At 38.8% G+C, this 18,149-nt stretch overlaps 2 protein-coding genes and 1 long non-coding RNA gene across 10 annotated transcripts in view; 1 reads left to right on the forward strand and 2 right to left on the reverse strand.

The window, feature by feature from the left end:
- The window catches only part of LOC124176644 (flotillin-2), a 478,641-nt gene that overhangs the window by 395,607 nt on the left and 64,885 nt on the right, over positions 1–18,149 (forward strand). The gene's annotated exons all lie outside the window — the stretch shown is intronic.
- Positions 8,689–11,414, reverse strand: LOC124176652. Of its 2 annotated transcripts, none has more exons than XR_006869429.1 (3): positions 11,136–11,414; positions 9,889–11,047; positions 8,689–9,318 (listed from the first exon to the last, which is right to left on the reverse strand). It is a non-coding gene; the product is annotated as an uncharacterized LOC124176652 (long non-coding RNA). The 2 variants fall into 2 exon arrangements; XR_006869428.1 differs by lacking the exon at positions 8,689–9,318 and having other exon boundaries at positions 9,519–10,467; positions 10,651–11,047.
- Positions 11,427–17,678, reverse strand: LOC124176635 (juvenile hormone esterase-like). Of its 7 annotated transcripts, XM_046558191.1 has the most exons (9): positions 17,406–17,678; positions 16,447–16,479; positions 14,251–14,505; positions 13,767–13,905; positions 13,277–13,655; positions 12,652–13,014; positions 12,333–12,496; positions 11,950–12,260; positions 11,427–11,865 (listed from the first exon to the last, which is right to left on the reverse strand). In XM_046558191.1, the coding sequence occupies exons 3-9, from the start codon at positions 14,463–14,465 to the stop codon at positions 11,607–11,609; spliced, it is 1,830 nt and encodes a 609-aa protein (XP_046414147.1). In that variant the 5' UTR covers positions 14,466–14,505; positions 16,447–16,479; positions 17,406–17,678; the 3' UTR covers positions 11,427–11,606. The 7 variants fall into 7 exon arrangements, with proteins under 7 accessions (XP_046414147.1, XP_046414148.1, XP_046414146.1 ...); XM_046558192.1 differs by lacking the exon at positions 16,447–16,479 and having other exon boundaries at positions 12,333–12,406; XM_046558190.1 differs by lacking the exon at positions 16,447–16,479.

The following is an 18,149-nucleotide window of genomic DNA, read 5'->3' on the forward strand; positions in this document are numbered from 1 at the left end:
TGCAGTTACGCTGCTATTTGTTTCTATTCTAGGGTGCGTACCCGCACTACTAATAGTTCTGTTCGTAAGACCGTGCGTTCAACTTTATTAGACCTATGTTCGTGTTCTATGCAACTTGAGGGCTCTGTGAGAATTTAAAAATGAAGCTGAAGATGACAGCCAAAGTTAGCAGCCTAACGTTTTAAATGTTTTGTAAAAATAAAAATGCTATCCAGATTCATCCTTATAATTTTATAAAAATATTGGTTGTTAAAAGGTATTTCACGAAATTTTGATGCTCGGTCTTCACTACCTTATTCGAATAAACATTATTTCGAAGAGAACAGACGTTACTCGGAATAAAGAACTGTTTTGTAGACTGAACGTTTTATGACTCGAATTACTCCTTTTTTACCTCCTTACCAAACATTCAGTTATCAACACAAAGCAACAGGATCGTCCTCAGGGCGTTTTGAATAAATCATGGACCGTCTAGAGACTTGAGGTTATCTATAAAAACGTAGGCAACATAGCGTTGGGACAAGTTGAACGATTACATGTAATGGAACATTAATATTCGTTTATTCATGAAATGAACGGAATATATGGATATACATGTAATTGTCGGAATTATGACGTTGGGTGTTTAGGAGTAGCATAATTTGAAATCTATCTTCGAAAGAAGAATGTATAGAATAACGCCACTTATGCTATCGGATAGTTATAAACAAAGATAATCAATAAACTTCCGCTTTCGGATAGCCACACAAGGATTAACAATAACGAATTTACACTTCCAAATGGTTACACTCATATACATCAGGGTTGAATAATTGTTAACCTCTACTGTAAACCACCGCTATCAGATGGTTCGTGAATTATTTTTATAGTGCAAAAGGGAAAATTCGGCAAGGAACGAATAATCGGGTCGTTTGAATAAAAACACAGCAATTGCGCATACAAACTGACTACGACCAACAACTTGCTGAGGCGTCAAAAATTCGAGCAAGCCAATGAATGATAGTGCATTCGCTGAACAAAATCAAGTAAAATCCAAGTACATGAAAAGGTGAACAAACCACCACAAGTCAGGGACTCAATTTCTAACTCAATCTATTGCATTTGGAACGATTATTCGCTTGACTAAATCTACTAACAACAAGAGAGCTCTCTTACCTATTGGAAGATACAACCTCCGCAATATTGTCGAAATACACGGCGTGCGCAGTGATGCCGGGACCGCCCTCTCTGCTGGGTCAAGTTGCCGGGCAAAGAAGGATTTCCGGATGGCAGAAGCCCAGCTTGTTACAGGGCCCCAACATCTCGAGAACGGGGATAGCCCTGGTTCCATAGACGACTTCGGATAACACGCCGCTGGCGTACCTCCATGTGAGAGCCCTATCGTGTCTCGTCCATACAATCAACTACAGACACCCAACTAAATCGAATCTGTATACTGGCACACAGTGATATACCCACACAGTACGACTGTACGTGACGACACAGCCGAATAACAGAATTAGTACATTACAACAAAATCAGAAATTATCCAGAAATTTGGAATAGATGCTGAAGGCACGACCGTTCTCTATGAAATCTCTTTTCTATCTAGCGTGAGTTGAGTGTTTTCAGAGGGTCTGGCCGTAGTCAACCACCATCACACACAGTGCGGTGGATAACCATATGTCCTCCTTAGTGCATGCAAGGAGACAACTCAGCCCTTCCCCTGATGGTCCCAACGCAGACCGCTTTCTCTAGATTATGCTTCGTAGACGAGCACTAGGCGAATTTGCCCTTCAGGTCTTGGTTAAGTTATTTTGAAACTACTTTATAATTGTTTTTACATGCTCAAACAGAGGGAGAGTTTTACCCGGCACGTCGCGGTTAGTTGTAGGCCCATGCGATCTTCTCCGAGGCGGCCGTTTGAACCATGTGACATCCCATGCTACCATCCCGAGCTCGTGAAGAGGCATTCATAAGACTTAACAATAAGTGAAGAGAGTGAAAGGAAATGAATGAATGCGATTAAACTAATTAAAAGGTCCGAGATCCCTTTGCGTTACATTTTAAATCCTAGGAGCGCACTGAACACGAACAAATCCTTTTATTTTTTACAAGGACCTCCTAACGAACGGTACATCTTGAATTGAAAACCCGCAGGTAAGTTGACGTTTATATCGACTTTCGGTTGGGCATGCCGCGACAAGACGTTTATCGGGGTATTATGCCAAATTATGGGCTGACTCTACTAAGCGAATAACATGAAGCTAAAACATCAATTTGATTATTAAGATCTGCTATTTCCAAAAATCAACAGTTTAGCAAGTAGAAAGACAAAGGCAATCTGAGCGCACGATTGCTAATTTAACTCATGGTATCAAAGGGTCCGACAGATAAAAAAACTGAAGTATGATCCGCGATGCTATAGGCATATTACATACCTAAATCTGTAGGTAACAGTCCTATTTCCGAATGTCATATACGATAACCTTGTTTTGGCGAGGCCCGTGGACACATTAGGAGCACAACAGCTACATACGTCTAATCGTTGTTGAATGAGTAGTAGCCTCGGCAATTTTCAAAAACAAAACACGTGATTACAGCAAATGTAGTAGTAACTCCCTTGATATCGGGTTCATCAGTACAAGCCCATGTGATGAATGGTTCACAATTCCACACGTAAAACTGTTTGAACACGCCTACAATATCCAAGAAGTTTTTTTTCCGCAAACAGCTGATGAGGGAATCCGAAGTGTCATTTGAACAGCCAACGTAATCGCCGAGTTCAAATGCGTGCTTTGCGTATACGGCCCTGGGTCTGTAGACCCATTCCGCAAAGCCAGATCCGCTTTGCATGATGAACTTATGGAAGAGCCCTGTAATGTCGTGAATTGATTACGCCACCTTTCAGCATTTCATTCTAACTGTGTTCATCAACTCATCGATGGAAAATCAATCTTTCAGTACATCGTACTCCCGATTATTGTATTAATGAGACCAGTCATCCCGGTAAAAGATTTCGTTATTCATAGAACAAGTCTGTTGAATATTACCTCCCGCCACGCATCGGTTGCGTTGGATCTCAATTCAATCTTACCAATTGTCAATTTCGAAATCGTCAGAAGGTGAACGCAAACGCTCCCTGAGCTGTGGCCGAATAGGGTTACTCGATCAGGGTCACCATGAAAGTGTCTGATGTTACGCTGCACCCATTCGAGCGCAAGGACCTGATCTTTTAGGCCCCAGTTTCCGGAAGCCACTTCGTCGCCAGTGCTCAAGAACCCCAGAACACCCAGACGATAGTTGAAGGTGACGAGAACTACATCTTGGTTCAACAGGTACTTCGGGCTGTACACGGACGAGTCGGCAGAGCCCATTGCGAACTTCTCACCGAAAATGTATACCATTACCGGAAGTAATAAGGACTCCTTACCGTCGCTTATCTATATGTATAGGATCCGGAGTCAAATTCAGTAACGTTTGCTTTGCAAGAGTTCGCACTTTAAACTCGTGGTTCTATTCTCGCACAGCAAGCGGCTTGCGTGCAGATAAGTGAACCTCACTAGATAGAAAAAAATTACCTGCGGCGTAAACACGTTCAGGTTTAGACAATCTTCGTCTCCAAAGAAATTGATATAGTCTGTGCTACTTATTTGGGGGCAGAAGTTTCCGTCGGTAGTAGCGTTTCGGATTCCTTCCCAACCATCCGCTAGCACGGGGTTGGCGAATCTACGACACAAAGAGAACTTTTGTTATCGGATTCATGACGAGAGTTGACGAAGGTTGCAACTTCTTTAGTTTAAATATTTCATTCGATGGTATGTTTGTTTATCGCAAAACGTTGCTATTTTAAATTTTGATATTGTATATTCATCATGGACGTTCATTTACCCATAGAATTCTTATCGCTTAATTAGCGGGTTTGACAATCAGTCTAATAATAATCATTTACCGCAAGAGGCACCTTGCCTATCTTTATTTCAAGATTCTTAGCAGTCTTGATACAAAACTCAATAAAATCGTGCAACGCTACTCCTTTGAATTAGTTTCTGTTTGTAACCACCTCATCCATTTTAATGAACAAACTTGTCCACTCGTTGTAAATAAACGAATATTTAGTTTCAGGTAGTTTGACTGACGAACGTTAAATAAAATTACATAAAATTATAGTTAGGTTTGTCAGTATTGTATAGAAAAAGTGTGCGTCATGTTACGCACTTACAAAAATGTAAGGAACTGCAAAATATGTTTATTTAAGTGTATCTGCTTCTTTTGATAGCTTTTTTGTTCACACAAACAGTGTGTTTCCAAGTGTACGCGAGTATTCAATAACATTTTTATAATTACAATTAATTCAATGTTTTCGAAAGTACTCAAACTCAGTTGAATAAATAAAAGCTAAAAATAGAGAAGTAAAAAACGATACGAAATGGCTAAAAAATTATTCTTCAAAGGATGATCTTGCTACAAGTCAAAAATGCACCTAATCAACTGTTCTCAGTACTTTGTTAATGATTGCTTTCCCCGTCTAATTTGTAGTCTGGATAGTAAGGGTTATACGTACACCTAGGGGGGTTGAAAAATGATTTTTCCCAAACATTCTTATGAGACTGTACAACCGTCGTACAACCTATGGATTTTTCAACTTCCCGTTTTTCTGCTTTTAGAGAAAAGAGGAAGTTATGTAATCACCCCGAAAATAAAAAGTTGAATTTTCTCTCGATCTCAACGTTTCAAGGTCTAAATAATCACCCCCGACCATTTTCGGACAGGCGTCTGCGCGTGCGTATGCATGTGCGTACATATGTATGTATGTATGCGATCAATTTTTTTGCCCCACGGTATCTCGAAAACGCTTTACCGGATTTCAGTGATTTTGTTCCCAATCGCACCGGCATTTTAAAAAATTTATTTTAATTTTAAATTTAAATTTTAAAATAAATTTAAAAAATCGTCATATTTTAATTTAATATGGTATCCGAGAGCTTTAAAAGCTTTAATCAAGAATCTGAATGTGTACTACAAAATTCAAATTGGATATTGTCTTTTTTTTCCTACAAACTTGGAACCTGCAGTGTCAGAACGGGAAGTTCAAGGGCTGGCTCATGGCCAGTCTAAAATCGCTTGTTTGAAAAATGAAGATTGAAATTTAAGATATTACGATATCAAAAATTCTTATAAAAAAAAAAAAAAAGACAAATTGCATTGTAATTTTTCCACCCGAAAGTCTATATAGCCTTCGGATCTTTTTATACCATTTTCATGCATGTCTTATTGTTAGAAGTTAGTTTTATTATTGTATTACTGAATTCAGTCAATTAGTTATTGGAACTTTCTATCCATGCCAAGTTCTTAAGTTCATAGCTAATTGAAAGTGTCATTCAAGTTGCATTTACGAATGAAAAAAATCGTGGAATCAATAAACACTGAATATATAAGTATATATAATTCACTAAGCTGTTATTTCCTATCGGTGGTTGCGCATAAGGAATTCCCAGAAAGGCCGACACCTTTCGGCCATGGGTAGTGGTCACAATTTTTCCCCGCAGAGTCCCTTGGGGAATAGTCACTTCCGGTTGAATAGTTTCATCGAAGTAACGGTAACTTGACAAGAAAAAATGCTCAGACATAGTGAGAAAAAAAGATTCTCCGCCCCTGAACGTGAAGACATCGTCGGCTCGCGATGTTGTTCAATGAGAAGAAACTCCTCTCTGGCGAATCTCGCAGGTAGGATTTTTTATGACTTCGAACCGTTTGAGTATCCCGAACAAGTTTGATGTGCCAATCGTCAAACATGATATTCAAACTATGCAACGACCGTCTCGCAAACAAAACAACACACCGCCGCACACTGGTTGGAATTGCCGAAAAAGTCTGCGAAAGTCGAAATTTCAAAGTTGACAGTGAAAGCAGTATGATTATACCTCACAGAGAAATTTCACCAAACGTCGTATAAATACCAATTGGTGTGCATATTATCATCACGTTCATTATGATAAAATGCACTTGTGCCAAATGGAATCACCGTTATGCAGAACAACGTACACGGAAAAAAAATCAAGGTTGAATTTACTACCTCTTCAGAAAAAACCGGGAGTGGCCTAGTTTTTTTTTTATTAAATTTACTATAGTTTTCTGCTCAAATTACTGCAGAAATGCTTAGAGTTACTAAATTGACAGTCCAGTTTGCTGCGAAGAAAAGTTGTGATTGCAAAAATCGTAGTAACGTCAATAAAAGAAGCGTCAGCCCCAAAGTGGTTAATGCAATAGTACTTTTTTCTGCGTCAAAAGAAGAGGTACACTGCTTTTTTAAAACCGAACAAAAAACTACCAGTAACTCACAATCTGAATCTAAAAATCCCAAAATCTTTGTTGTTGAGTTTTAACGGCAAAAAATGTTAATATCCCAAAATATATACATGTACAAGTGTAAAATGCAAAGTAAAATTCACTCTCTCAAATTCCCAGTGGGTCTTCAGCTATAGGCAATTCAGCTTTCTTAATTGATGCTCGTGATCTTGTATCAGCAGTACAAGATATTTCAGGTACTAATGGAGACGTATTTTTCTGTCTGTTTCAGGTATGCATACAGTAACATTAGTTCATCACAAAACAACTTCTACCGCAGCTGTCACCCGAAATGTTAGATTTCCCACGGAGACGGGCAAGTTCAGATGTAAAATATCTCTCCCTACATGACTCTATTTCACTTATATTCATTTTGCCGGGCATATATGTCACATGCGTAACATATATTTTTCGTTATATCTGGCATGCATATTTTTCCAACACATGCTTGGAAAGCTTGATTTTTGAAGCCTGTGGAGCGTTAGTAAAGTGCCCTATTTGCGAACAGTGCGGTTAAGTACGCATGCGCACAACTGATATGCTCGATTTTATACACCAGGGCTTTCTGTCGCACATGCGCACTTTCGAATAACTCAATTTTACGCACTGTGTCATTGAACGTAGTTTACCTAATCCTAATTTACGCAATGTCAGTAGCACCTTTGTCGCGTCTCCAATCAAACCTTTCTTGACAGGTGTTGGAAGAAATAGCTTGTGAAATACGCAATATCTGACTAGTAACACAATATACTATTCTCGTACTAACCTAGGCATTCTAAAAAGATGTTTTGGTTAATTCCTGATAACGGATAATCAAAATATATGCAGATTACACCAGTAAATATGCCAAACCATTAACTCTCGCATCGACTGGAGTTGATATCTAGAGTTCAGATAGCTCAAACAACACCTCCGTAAAACTGCCCCCACCCCCCTTATTCTCAAAAAATTTGAAAAAATCATAGATTAAAGAGCTATTTATGAGCTCTGCATTGCCGCAAACCGCGATTTTTGAGCTCGCTCCTATTACGAGAAAATCAATTTTCTAAAGTGGGAGGCGAGGTGGTAAGCTTTCCGATAAGCTAATGCATATCCTGTTAGCTCTTAAATCGCTGAACATTTTTCCTGGAGAATTTCAACCCAGGGTTGATCAATACTTACTTGTTCAGTATCGCATGGAGAGAGATACATTCTCAACACCGATGCTAGAAAAAGATATTGAATTTGATAGCACGACACCATCGCGATGTCCAGTCTAGAAATGGAAGTTCAGTTTACAATGTTATATTCCCTGTGTGGTTTACGGTCGAGTTCATTTATAACGCCAGCATGTCAACTTATTTCACTTCTGCACGGTCGACAAATTCGTACGGAAATATGTTTTCTTATCGCCGTATGTACTCAACTGTCTGTGAATTCCCCACGTCACAATTGTTGTTGGAAATGGATGTACAAATATTGTGACATTGTTACATCACATCAAATCACCAGAGTACAGTATGGTCCGCTCTTCAGATGTCAACTCAAGGCACGAAGCTTTCCATCCACTGAACCCAACTTTATTCTTATGAGGTTTTATTATCGCTGGTTTTCAAGAACGCATTTTTGATCATGATAATTAGCTTTACGGTTACTCGAAATCCCCTTAGCACTACTTTTCAACAAATACTAATACATAAATTGACTAAATAATTACTTACATAATTATTTAAAATATATGAATAAGAAATAATAAATTAAGACCAATTAAGAAGATATCTTAATTGATGATACCGGTGCTATGGAAACGTAATCGTTGTTCTATTTAAACAATTATATTTAAAATGTGGATTCGAAGAGCCTTCGTTTAACGTCTATTGGATTGTAAACAATCCGTGAATGGAGAGTGTCAACGAGATACGTAATAATTTATATTTCTAACCTCGTCGAAGTGGTCAGTTCGCTAAAGAATTTTATTCTTCAGACCACAGATAAGTAAAATTTTTGCTTCAAATTTGTATGAGTATGAAAATAACATAGAAAGGCACCTCTCTATGCAAAAGCTACACAGAGTCAGAAATAAGCGTGCCAATCTAGTTATATTTGTTCGATGGTATGAGACATTTGCATGCGTATGAAAATGATGAAGTTGCTCCACTCAGACGAAACTCGCATGGAGATAAAAATAAGGTGGTATCCGTTCCAGTTCTAATAACGTGATAGTGTGGTCCATGACTTAATTTTGTAGACAATTCATCATACTCATGCACAAAAACGGCTCATACCTGCACTTTTAAAAAAAACCCCGCTTTAACACAGAACAATGTCTAAATAGCCCCCCCCCCCCCCCCCCTCCCTGCCATCCCCGTCACCGCCTACTATTTATATTCTACCGACCACTTGAGCAAATCGTAATTGCTGACACGTTTTTCTTTTCTGATCGATAAACTCGTCGATTTAACATTTGGGAAATTATAGAATTTATGATCACGCTTGTTTAGCAAGTACGGAAGGTTTGAGAAATTCATGGAAAAGTTGAAAAAATGGCTCTTGGTTGTAGATTAAAACGCCATAGCTTCAAAGTTAATGAGAATCAGCTGCAAGTATATTTATTACAGCGTTTTCGTTAATTTTCTTAACTATTCTCAATGACCATAAAAGCGTAATTGCTATTTCCATCATTCCCTAAAGTTTGAAAGAATTCGATTACTTTGCAGAAGAGAAAAATAAGTGCCAAATACATTTCACTTACTCGGTCGGTCATCCGACAAACCCTTGAGAGGCAAGTTTCACATCAGCTTACTAAATTTTTTCTCAAAACATTTGTTTCGGAATTACTATTCCTATCAATTTCTGCTTGCGTGTTGATATGTTGTCCAACCAAACCATCCCAAAATTGTATTCGCTGTTTGAAGAAGTAAACCGCTGCTTTAGTGTAAGGTTGAAATGTTTTCCTATCTGTAAGTAATCGCCTTCCGTTGAGTAGAACGTTGAGTAGAAGATATAGGAGTTCTGAAAGAGCAGTCGATAGCCAATTAATAATAGTCTAGATTCATTTCTTCTCCAATTAATTTATTAATCGATTAACAGAAAGAACGGTCAATTGAAATGGACGATTTACCGATTAATCGAAAAAATGATAAATTAGAAAACTCAATTATCAATTGATGATTGTTTAAAAAAAGGCGAAATGAAAAAATCGAAAGGCACAAAAAACGATTAATTGAAGAATCGAATAATCGAATAATCGAATAATCGCAAAACACGATAGATCGAAATTTCTCTTATTCGATTCATCGATCGATTGTAAGAATAATTACTCAACGTGTACAATTAATCGATTGTTTGCACACACTGTCAGAAAATTTACGGTGTCAATAAAAATCCACATCGATTAGTGTAAAATTAAACGAAATCGGCGTAAATCATCCCATTCTTAAGACTAAATGGTCTTAAATCAGCACCAAAATGATATGGACTTCTATAAAATATTTTCGGTGTTATATTTAACACCGTATTTCTGACAATGCAGGCCTAGCAATAGATTACTGTGCATTCACAATCGTGATGAGAAACCGTTACATTTTAGAAGCACCATGATGTCATCCATTTGGAAGTCGGTATCACACATGGTTTGGTTCTACAGATTTTTGAAAAACTGATTTCTTGGGAAGAGGTTAATCAGGTCGTCACCATGCGCCACACCGTAATTGGCTGTTGAACCAAAACGTATAGTTTTCATTCATTATAAAACTGCCGATTCTCCGCCAGAGCGAGCTGCTTTCGAACTGCGTTGAAGATAGGATATACGAAGTAAGTGTCACCGATGAGGAGTGTCAGGTTTGAGAGGAGCCGGTTGGTAAATCAAACTCAACAAAACTGTGAGTGTGACATCGAATTTTTTCAGAAAGTTCTCGAACTTTGTAGAATTCTCATAAAACGCTAAGTCAGGAAATATGAAAGAAAAAGCTTGCTGCTTGAAAAAGTAAATATCTCGGACTACTGTCCGAGCAAGCTAACCTCATTTTACGCATTGTTTCTCTCACGAGTGAAATAATTTCGAACTTCTATAAAGTTTTCGACGAATTTTCATGTAATCGTCGTTTAACCTTGAACAGAATACTACAGGTATACTTCACAACCTGTTGTATAAGCTACAAGCTGAAAAAAGTATTGGAAAAGCTCCATTGAGTCAACGACAAAAAATGACTGGCCTTGCAGAGCTCACTAGATAAATTTACAAGATTACATTTTCTGTCAGCAAGAACCTCTAAGGAATTCAATGCTATGGCTGAAAATTAATTGACTTTTAGAATTTATTAAAAAGGAGTCGTTAATTCTTACCGACTGTGGCATTGAGGAGCGTCGGGAAGTGAACACAAACGCCACCTGAGCTGTCTCGAAAGCGTCACTTGATCAAGATCACGACCAAAATATTCGATGTAATCCTGAACCCATTTAAAAACTGACCTTGAGGACCCAGTTTCCAGACGCCACTTCGTCACCAGTGCTCAAAAACCCGAATGGCCCCAGCGGTTGTTGAAAGTAACAAGGAGCACGTCTTCGTCAAGCACATATTTTGGGCCGTATCGCATTGAAGAAGCACTTCTTTCAATGAATCTTCCGCCGTGAGTGAACATTATAACCAGAAGTAGTGGTGATCTTTTTCCATTTGGAAGCTGAAGTACGTTGTCAAAGAAATTTTCATTGACGCTGTTTCAATTGTGAAAATTCCTGTTGCCTACAATTTAGAATTCGCAAATTTTTGCTGTTGTGGTTAAGTACCATAATCTTTAACATCCCCAATCACCACAGGTGGATTCACCAACCTTGAAATCTGATGTACACCATTCATCTTATGAAATATTTGAAATCTCTGAAATCCTTTTAAATCTCGTGAGATTTTGAAATCGAATGTACACACGAACTGATAAGTGGCTAACTCCTCACTGTGAAATAACTTTATCAACGAAGTGAGCCGGTCCAACATTTTATCGGAAATAATAAGTCATACAGAAATTTTTTCCCCTGCAGATTTCCTGCAAAAGTTCGGATCTGAAAGTCTCATTTTTTGAAAAAACAAAGTTGACATTATTTCTCGCAATTCAAGTCAAGTCAAAGTCAACACATGAGGTAAAAAAAGTTTAATCGTAGCTAATGAAATTGAATCTACTTAAAAAATGCTCGGCCATACTTAAGTTTAATGAACAATTATTTCAGACAACATTGTTAAACATAAAAATACTAAATGTTGAAATTATAATTCGGACAGTTATACTCGGTTTATACCATACATACTTTCAGCATACAGGTATACTATTCTTCCTCCTTTTTCTAAACCTGAAATCAAGTGGTCTATTTCTTCTTTTACGTAAATTTCTGCGACCGCCGCACTTTAACGTGGTCTTCAAACTGTCCCAGAACTGCACTCGTTCTTTGAAGAAGGAATGTTCCAGATTGAGTTCGACACTGGATACATTTCCGATCCGTAGGTAATTGTGCTCCTTCGAATACGGCATCCATATTGTAGTACGGTTGGAAGTTGAAACCGAAGGTGTTCTGATGGTAAAATTTTTGGTCAAGAATACACGTGGCTGACATTGACAGGTTAATTGAAATACCGAATAACCATGTCAAACTCACCCATTAATAGCAAAAGACGTCCACAACTCCACCATAATGTCCACCATTTGATAATCCATTATGCTCATGGTTTTATCAATACCCGAGAATTTTGCTTCCGATGGAAAAAGATAAATCAAATCATCGGAGTGTGCCGTGCCATAGTTAGCTGTAGAATCCGTTTCTAAGTAAGAGTTACTGAAAGTACCGCGATAGTTGAAAATGTACAGATATTGTGGATTCACAGCTAGTTCAAGCTGTTTCTGGAATGCTTCGTAAACCGGGTAGTAAAAAAAATCGTCACTCACGAGTCTAGTAAGATTCTCAAGTAGCTGCAAATAAGATGTGAACGTGAAGCAATTATACTAGTCAAACGATTTTATTTGAAATTTCTTGTTACCTACCACGTTATTACTGATTGTCAAATTGTCGTTGAAGTAATACAATTTGACAGCTTCGATAAAATCAGCAACAACATCTGGAGCATAAGACGACATTAGGAAAACAGGCAGTAGAGTATCAAAATTTTCCAGAAAATCACTCAGCAGTACGTCGTCGACATAAAACTCTGATGTAATGTTAAAATAAAAGCAGATTAAAAACGATTGAACTTCAAAGCTTTAACCAAAAAGTAATTTACAGTAACGTCAGACTGTAAGCATTTCCATGGCTACGAAAGCAATAGCCTGGCAGACCATATTCAGAATACTTGCATGTCCTTACTTGCAGTTTCTAGTAGCCCGTCATTCCGTGTCATACCAGAAATCCAAGGTAAATCACGGATGTGACCAGCACTTATCAAATTAGCTGGACTGGCAGTAAGCACAGCGCCTTCCATATCCAGCTCATCGGTTGGAGTCCATACGGAAAAAGGATATGATTCCCATACGTGAAACTTCGGATATGCGGCTATAATATCCGAGATATTTACTGTCCGTAAACAGTTGATCAAAGAATCTGACGTTCCGTTGTAACAGCCGACATATTCCCCAAGTTTGAATGCATGCCTCGCACAAGTAGCTCTGGGCAAGTAAGCCAATGAAGAAAGTGCCGGTCCACTTTGCGTTATGTATCGATGAAAGAGTCCTGTTGGCGTAGAAAATTGATTGCTTGCCATTCTGAGCAGATCTTTATCAGTCGTGTCAGTTACACTTCATGCAAACGAGTTACTAGAATGATTACCTTCAAGTGTATTTGTCTAACAATGAATTTACCAATCATATACACCTTTGAAATCGATTGATAACGCCATGTTTGTCGTAAATGAAAAATGTATTCACTGCTATGACTGAATGAACACTCGCAATGAGATTAGCTTCACCTTATCTAACTATAAACGTATTCATACCAATCGTGACATTTGTCAGCGACAAGAGGTGAATAGAAGCACCGCCTGCACTTTGTCCGAATAAAGTCACTTGATCAGGATCACCACCAAAATGTGCGATATTGTCCTGAACCCACTTTAAGGCTAAGATTTGGTCCTTTAGTCCCCAATTTCCAGACGCCACCTCGTCGCCAGTGCTCAAAAATCCCAATGGTCCTAGGCGATAATTGAATACGACAAGAACCACATCCTTGTCAAGAATGTACTCTGGACCATACGACGTGGGAAGAAAGCTTCCTGAGACGTAGCCTCCACCATAGAAGAACACCATAACCGGAAAAAGTGTCGACTTCGGGCATTCGTGAACCTTAATGTGTGGATCACACGATGAAAGCATTTCCTATGGACACAAAAGATTTTTTTTCAATGAAGTACCGAATCCCCAAGAGCTACAATGTTCTGACGTATCATCCTACAGTACAAGGTAACGTGATTTTGAAAAAATAATTACGTGTGGAGTATACACGTTTATATACAGGCAGTCCTCATCTCCTACAATTTCATCATATTGGGCTTGTGGGCAAATATTTCCATCAATACTAGCGTCTCGAGTTCCGTTCCAACTCTCTGCTGCAACAGGAGCTGTAAATCTGTAATTCGATTGGATTGGTGAAAATAACAAGAAAATGGTTATCAGTCTTCCTTTTTCAGAAACCACAGTTTCATTATTGAAGTCTACAAATAACTTCGAGGCTTCGAAACAATTCGATTTCTGTAGTCGCCAAAAATTCTGGTTTCAAAAGTTACGCATGTGCAATCAGCACTGTGTAATAGTATAATTTAGGATAACAACCACACTTGCTGAGGAATCTTTCTGTCATGAAAGTGTAGTGAAACTTTTACTTCAGACGTTAACATCGATTGCAGGTACTGCATGTTTTTAGCTATAAACTGAGGCATTTGATGAATATGCTTTGAAATTACGTTGCACAAACCTAAGATCCCCTTTCGGCGGTCGCCCATAAGGAATTCCGAGAAACGCTGATACATTTCGACCATAGCGAGTAGTGAGTGTTTTTCCTCGCAGGATTCCCTGGGAGATTGTCACTTCAGGACGATTATTTTTCCCCGTCAAAGCACAGCTCGAAGCAAAGAAAATTGCCACGAATAAAACCAGGACGAGATCTTCTTTCTGGCAGCCCAAAAACATCGTCTTCTCGTGTTCTACTTCAAGGTCAGCACACTTGAATCTGATATAAAGCGAAGGAGCGCGGCGCGCGTCAGTTCACCTCATAATCAAACTTCCGTGAACTTGACATATCAAATTCAAACTTAATAATACTGTTTTTTCAACCACCCACATATATTCGAACGTCCTAGAATTATAGGGAAGTCGGTAACTTTGAAGACCCAAAACGTGGTTGCTCCGTTTGGAAAGAATCATCCGTCATTGAATTTTCGGTAGCAAAGTTCTCAGAAATGTAAAACAACATTTCATATGTATATTATGGCGACATTGAAGTGGGGTTTAAAGTAGCACAGAAGTGCATTCGATCTTTGAACAAGGAATATTTGACCTGGAGTGTGATATCAGATTGGTTTCCTATGCCAAAGTAATTTTCGTCCGTTGTTTAAGGCCTCCACGTAGATCCATCATCGTGATCCAAAGTAAAGCTTTCAAACACAATGAAAATCAAGGTTTTTTGAACACAAAACGCTAACCAGGTATGTGCAGTTATTGTAATATGCCAGGATACTAGAAAGCAGACTGCTATGAATTAAAAAGACCCCGTAAGAAAAATAAAACTGCTGAAAGTGATAACAAAACAAATCAAGCTCTTTTGGGTATGTCTCTAATATCTGAAGATTCGAAATATTCAGTGGAAAACATCTGGTATATTGATTCTGGCGCTACCGACCATATGTGTAGTCATAGAAACTAGTTTGACGAATTTGAAGCTTTCCAGTTCCCAAGTTTGATAAACAGGATGACGGGTCCATAATATTGCACAAGACAAGCTACACCAATCACCTCTTTGAATAGATTCAATATAAAGGATGTAAATCCAGTTTCAATTCCGGTTGATAAGAATCATGACTTAAATCGACAATGACACGAAGATAAGCAGGATGATCAGATCTAAAAATTACATCAATGGACGAAAGAGTAAAATAGAGCCTCCTGTATTTCACACTGAGCTAAGCCAGCTGGCAACGGGAAGGCGTGATCTGCTCATCCCGGGCCACTCTGCAGACGAAACGAACACAAGGGTTGAGGAGCTATTGCAATTTGAAATCAAGGTCACGTGTAAAATCACAGAAGACCTCTGTGTGCACCTACGCAACGAACGAACAACGAGTGGTGAGAAACTGAGTGCTGCCTGACAGTAAAAGGAACCTGGTTCGAGATGGCATTAACCTGGGCCACCGAGGAAAAGTTGCTATTAATGAATAGGCCAAGGTCACAACTACATTAGAATACGACACTGAAAAATCATTCAACGTGACAAGCGGTAGAGCGGCAGGGTCGAGATGAGGCACATACGAACCACAAGCCAAGACCAGAAGGGGAGTCGGAGAGAGGAGCGCGATGCCCACCCCGAGGACAGGCTCAACATCCGAATGGATGAACGATAATACGTCAAAAAAATCCCTAGGCGAGAAACGAAGATAAATCTGCCAATTATCATCGTAATCCATGTGAGTACAGTGCTACAAAACATCAAAGAGGATGAAAAGGGAGAACAAAAAGCGTCTTAAGATAGAGCCTTGTAGAATCCTCAAGTCAATCTTAGCCCAGAATGAGAGTTGCCTATCTGAACACAACCTGTGTTCTACCTTGTAGGTAAAATGCCATCCACCGAAGGACATCTTGAGAAAAGCCAAATTTGGCTCACTTGGCTGACAGAATACCATGATGGATGGTATCGAACGCTTTTCTGAAGTCGAACAGTACCAGCCTAAGAAGAACAAGTTGTGTACTGTAACGTTAAACTGCTGTCACCCTCAGACGAGGACTTACCGTTCACACTTTGGCGTGATTCTCTAACTATTCTGAATTCAAATAAACAATAGCAAAACGTACTCGTTAGGCGCCAGACGCTTCAGCGTCTATTTTTAGTTAAAGATACGATATGATAAGATAATAATTAAAAAACTTGTTGTATGGCTTACCAGGCTCAAGTACTTACACGAACTGGTAGAGTGGCGTTATTCCCGGACAGCTAGCAATAGGCGAACAAATGCATAAATAAACTGAAGTCGATTTTCATTCGAAATCGATAGTTGACAAAATTGACGATAGCTTGGAACGGCAGTGACCAAAGAATAAGACAAAGTTGGCAATTGATAGTAACTGACAATACGCTAATTACCCAGAATCTATAGCTTAAACGAGAGAATTTTAATTGAGGTAAAATGTGGAAGCAAATTTACGAGAAACTAATCTATAAATAATCGAATTGATAAATTGTACGATATTTAAAGATTCGAGATTATTCGCAGGCAAGACTATGAGAGATATTGAGAGGTTGAGAGAGGTTTTTGCGGGATAGGAAAATACCCTAAATACACCTTGTTATAATAAAATTGAAGATGATAAGCGAAACTTAAATTAACAAAGAAATACAATATTACAAAGAAATTCGGGAAATATAACAAGTAATAGTCATTACAAAATGGTTAACAAGAAAATACGAAAGGTACAGTAGTATTTAGCGGCTTAATCTACGCTCGAATGTACTCCAAAGAACTTGATTTACGATACAAACCCAAGCAAATAAAACACGATAAGCGGTACGGCAAATAAGGTATAATACTTATAATACTAGTAAGCACTACTCGTGCAAAAATTAAGAAAAGATAGAGATAGCTCAAAATACGGTAGAAATTACAAAGGCAATTCTAAGAGAAGATTACAGGAAAATCAGAGAAATTCAAAAATACGAGAGAGATACTTATTCGGTAGTCATGCGGTTACTCAAAGACACGGAATTAATTAATTAAGGAAATCATGCAGTCACACGACGGCTTGCAGCATCTCAGAGCTGCGGACCATGATTCACGAAGATACTGGCATCAAAAGATAATGAAGATTCGAGAAAATAGAAAATGTGGGCAACTTCGTAACGCCATGATACAGAAGTCTTACCTTAGCCCCTTAGCCGGTGACTCGGGCACACAAACACTAATTCTATTTTAAAGTAAACTTAGCGATAGCAAAAGAAGGAAAAAGGTAAGAGGAAAGGTGACCACGAAAGGAAAAAAAGACACCAAACGATAGTGCAAACGATAGAGTGGTTCAGAAAAGAACGGTAGCGATAGAAACGATAGCGGTAAGGAATAAGGAAAGGCAAAGTAACTCAAGAAGTCTAGATCAATGACAGCAAGGCAGGAACATGATGTCTCTTGGCGGGTTGAACGTAGAATAAGTGAAGTTCGGAGTCTGGATTGCCGATCTCACCACTGTCACGAGGTGGTCGTTCTTCCAGTTGATTGGTCGTTTGTTCCCCACCATAATTAAGTCATCCCCCTTGTGGTGAATATCGTTTATGAGAACGCCACGCTTTTGCGGAAATTACCGAAAGATGCTACGTACCTAATGTTTGACCTGCGACTGCTTTCTTGACACCAGCTCGTACGGTTCTTGAGTCGCTGCACCTTACTGTCCATGTTACCTATCGTTGAGGACCCCTTAGCGAAGACACACGTAAAATGTCACTCGGCCAAAGTTGTTTGTCTGCGGAGCGATGGCATTGCCGCGACTCAAAGACAGTGTACATCTACCCGTGATAGTAACAGTGATCCTAGTTGACAGGAACGCGGTATTGAGTTTCGGAGATAACTCTCGACGGTGGTAGGAGAATACTGGAATGGTAGTGCTTAAAAATCGGTC

Source organism: Neodiprion fabricii, chromosome 2 (assembly GCF_021155785.1).
Source record: "Neodiprion fabricii isolate iyNeoFabr1 chromosome 2, iyNeoFabr1.1, whole genome shotgun sequence".
NCBI classification, from domain to species: Eukaryota; Metazoa; Arthropoda; class Insecta; order Hymenoptera; family Diprionidae; genus Neodiprion; species Neodiprion fabricii.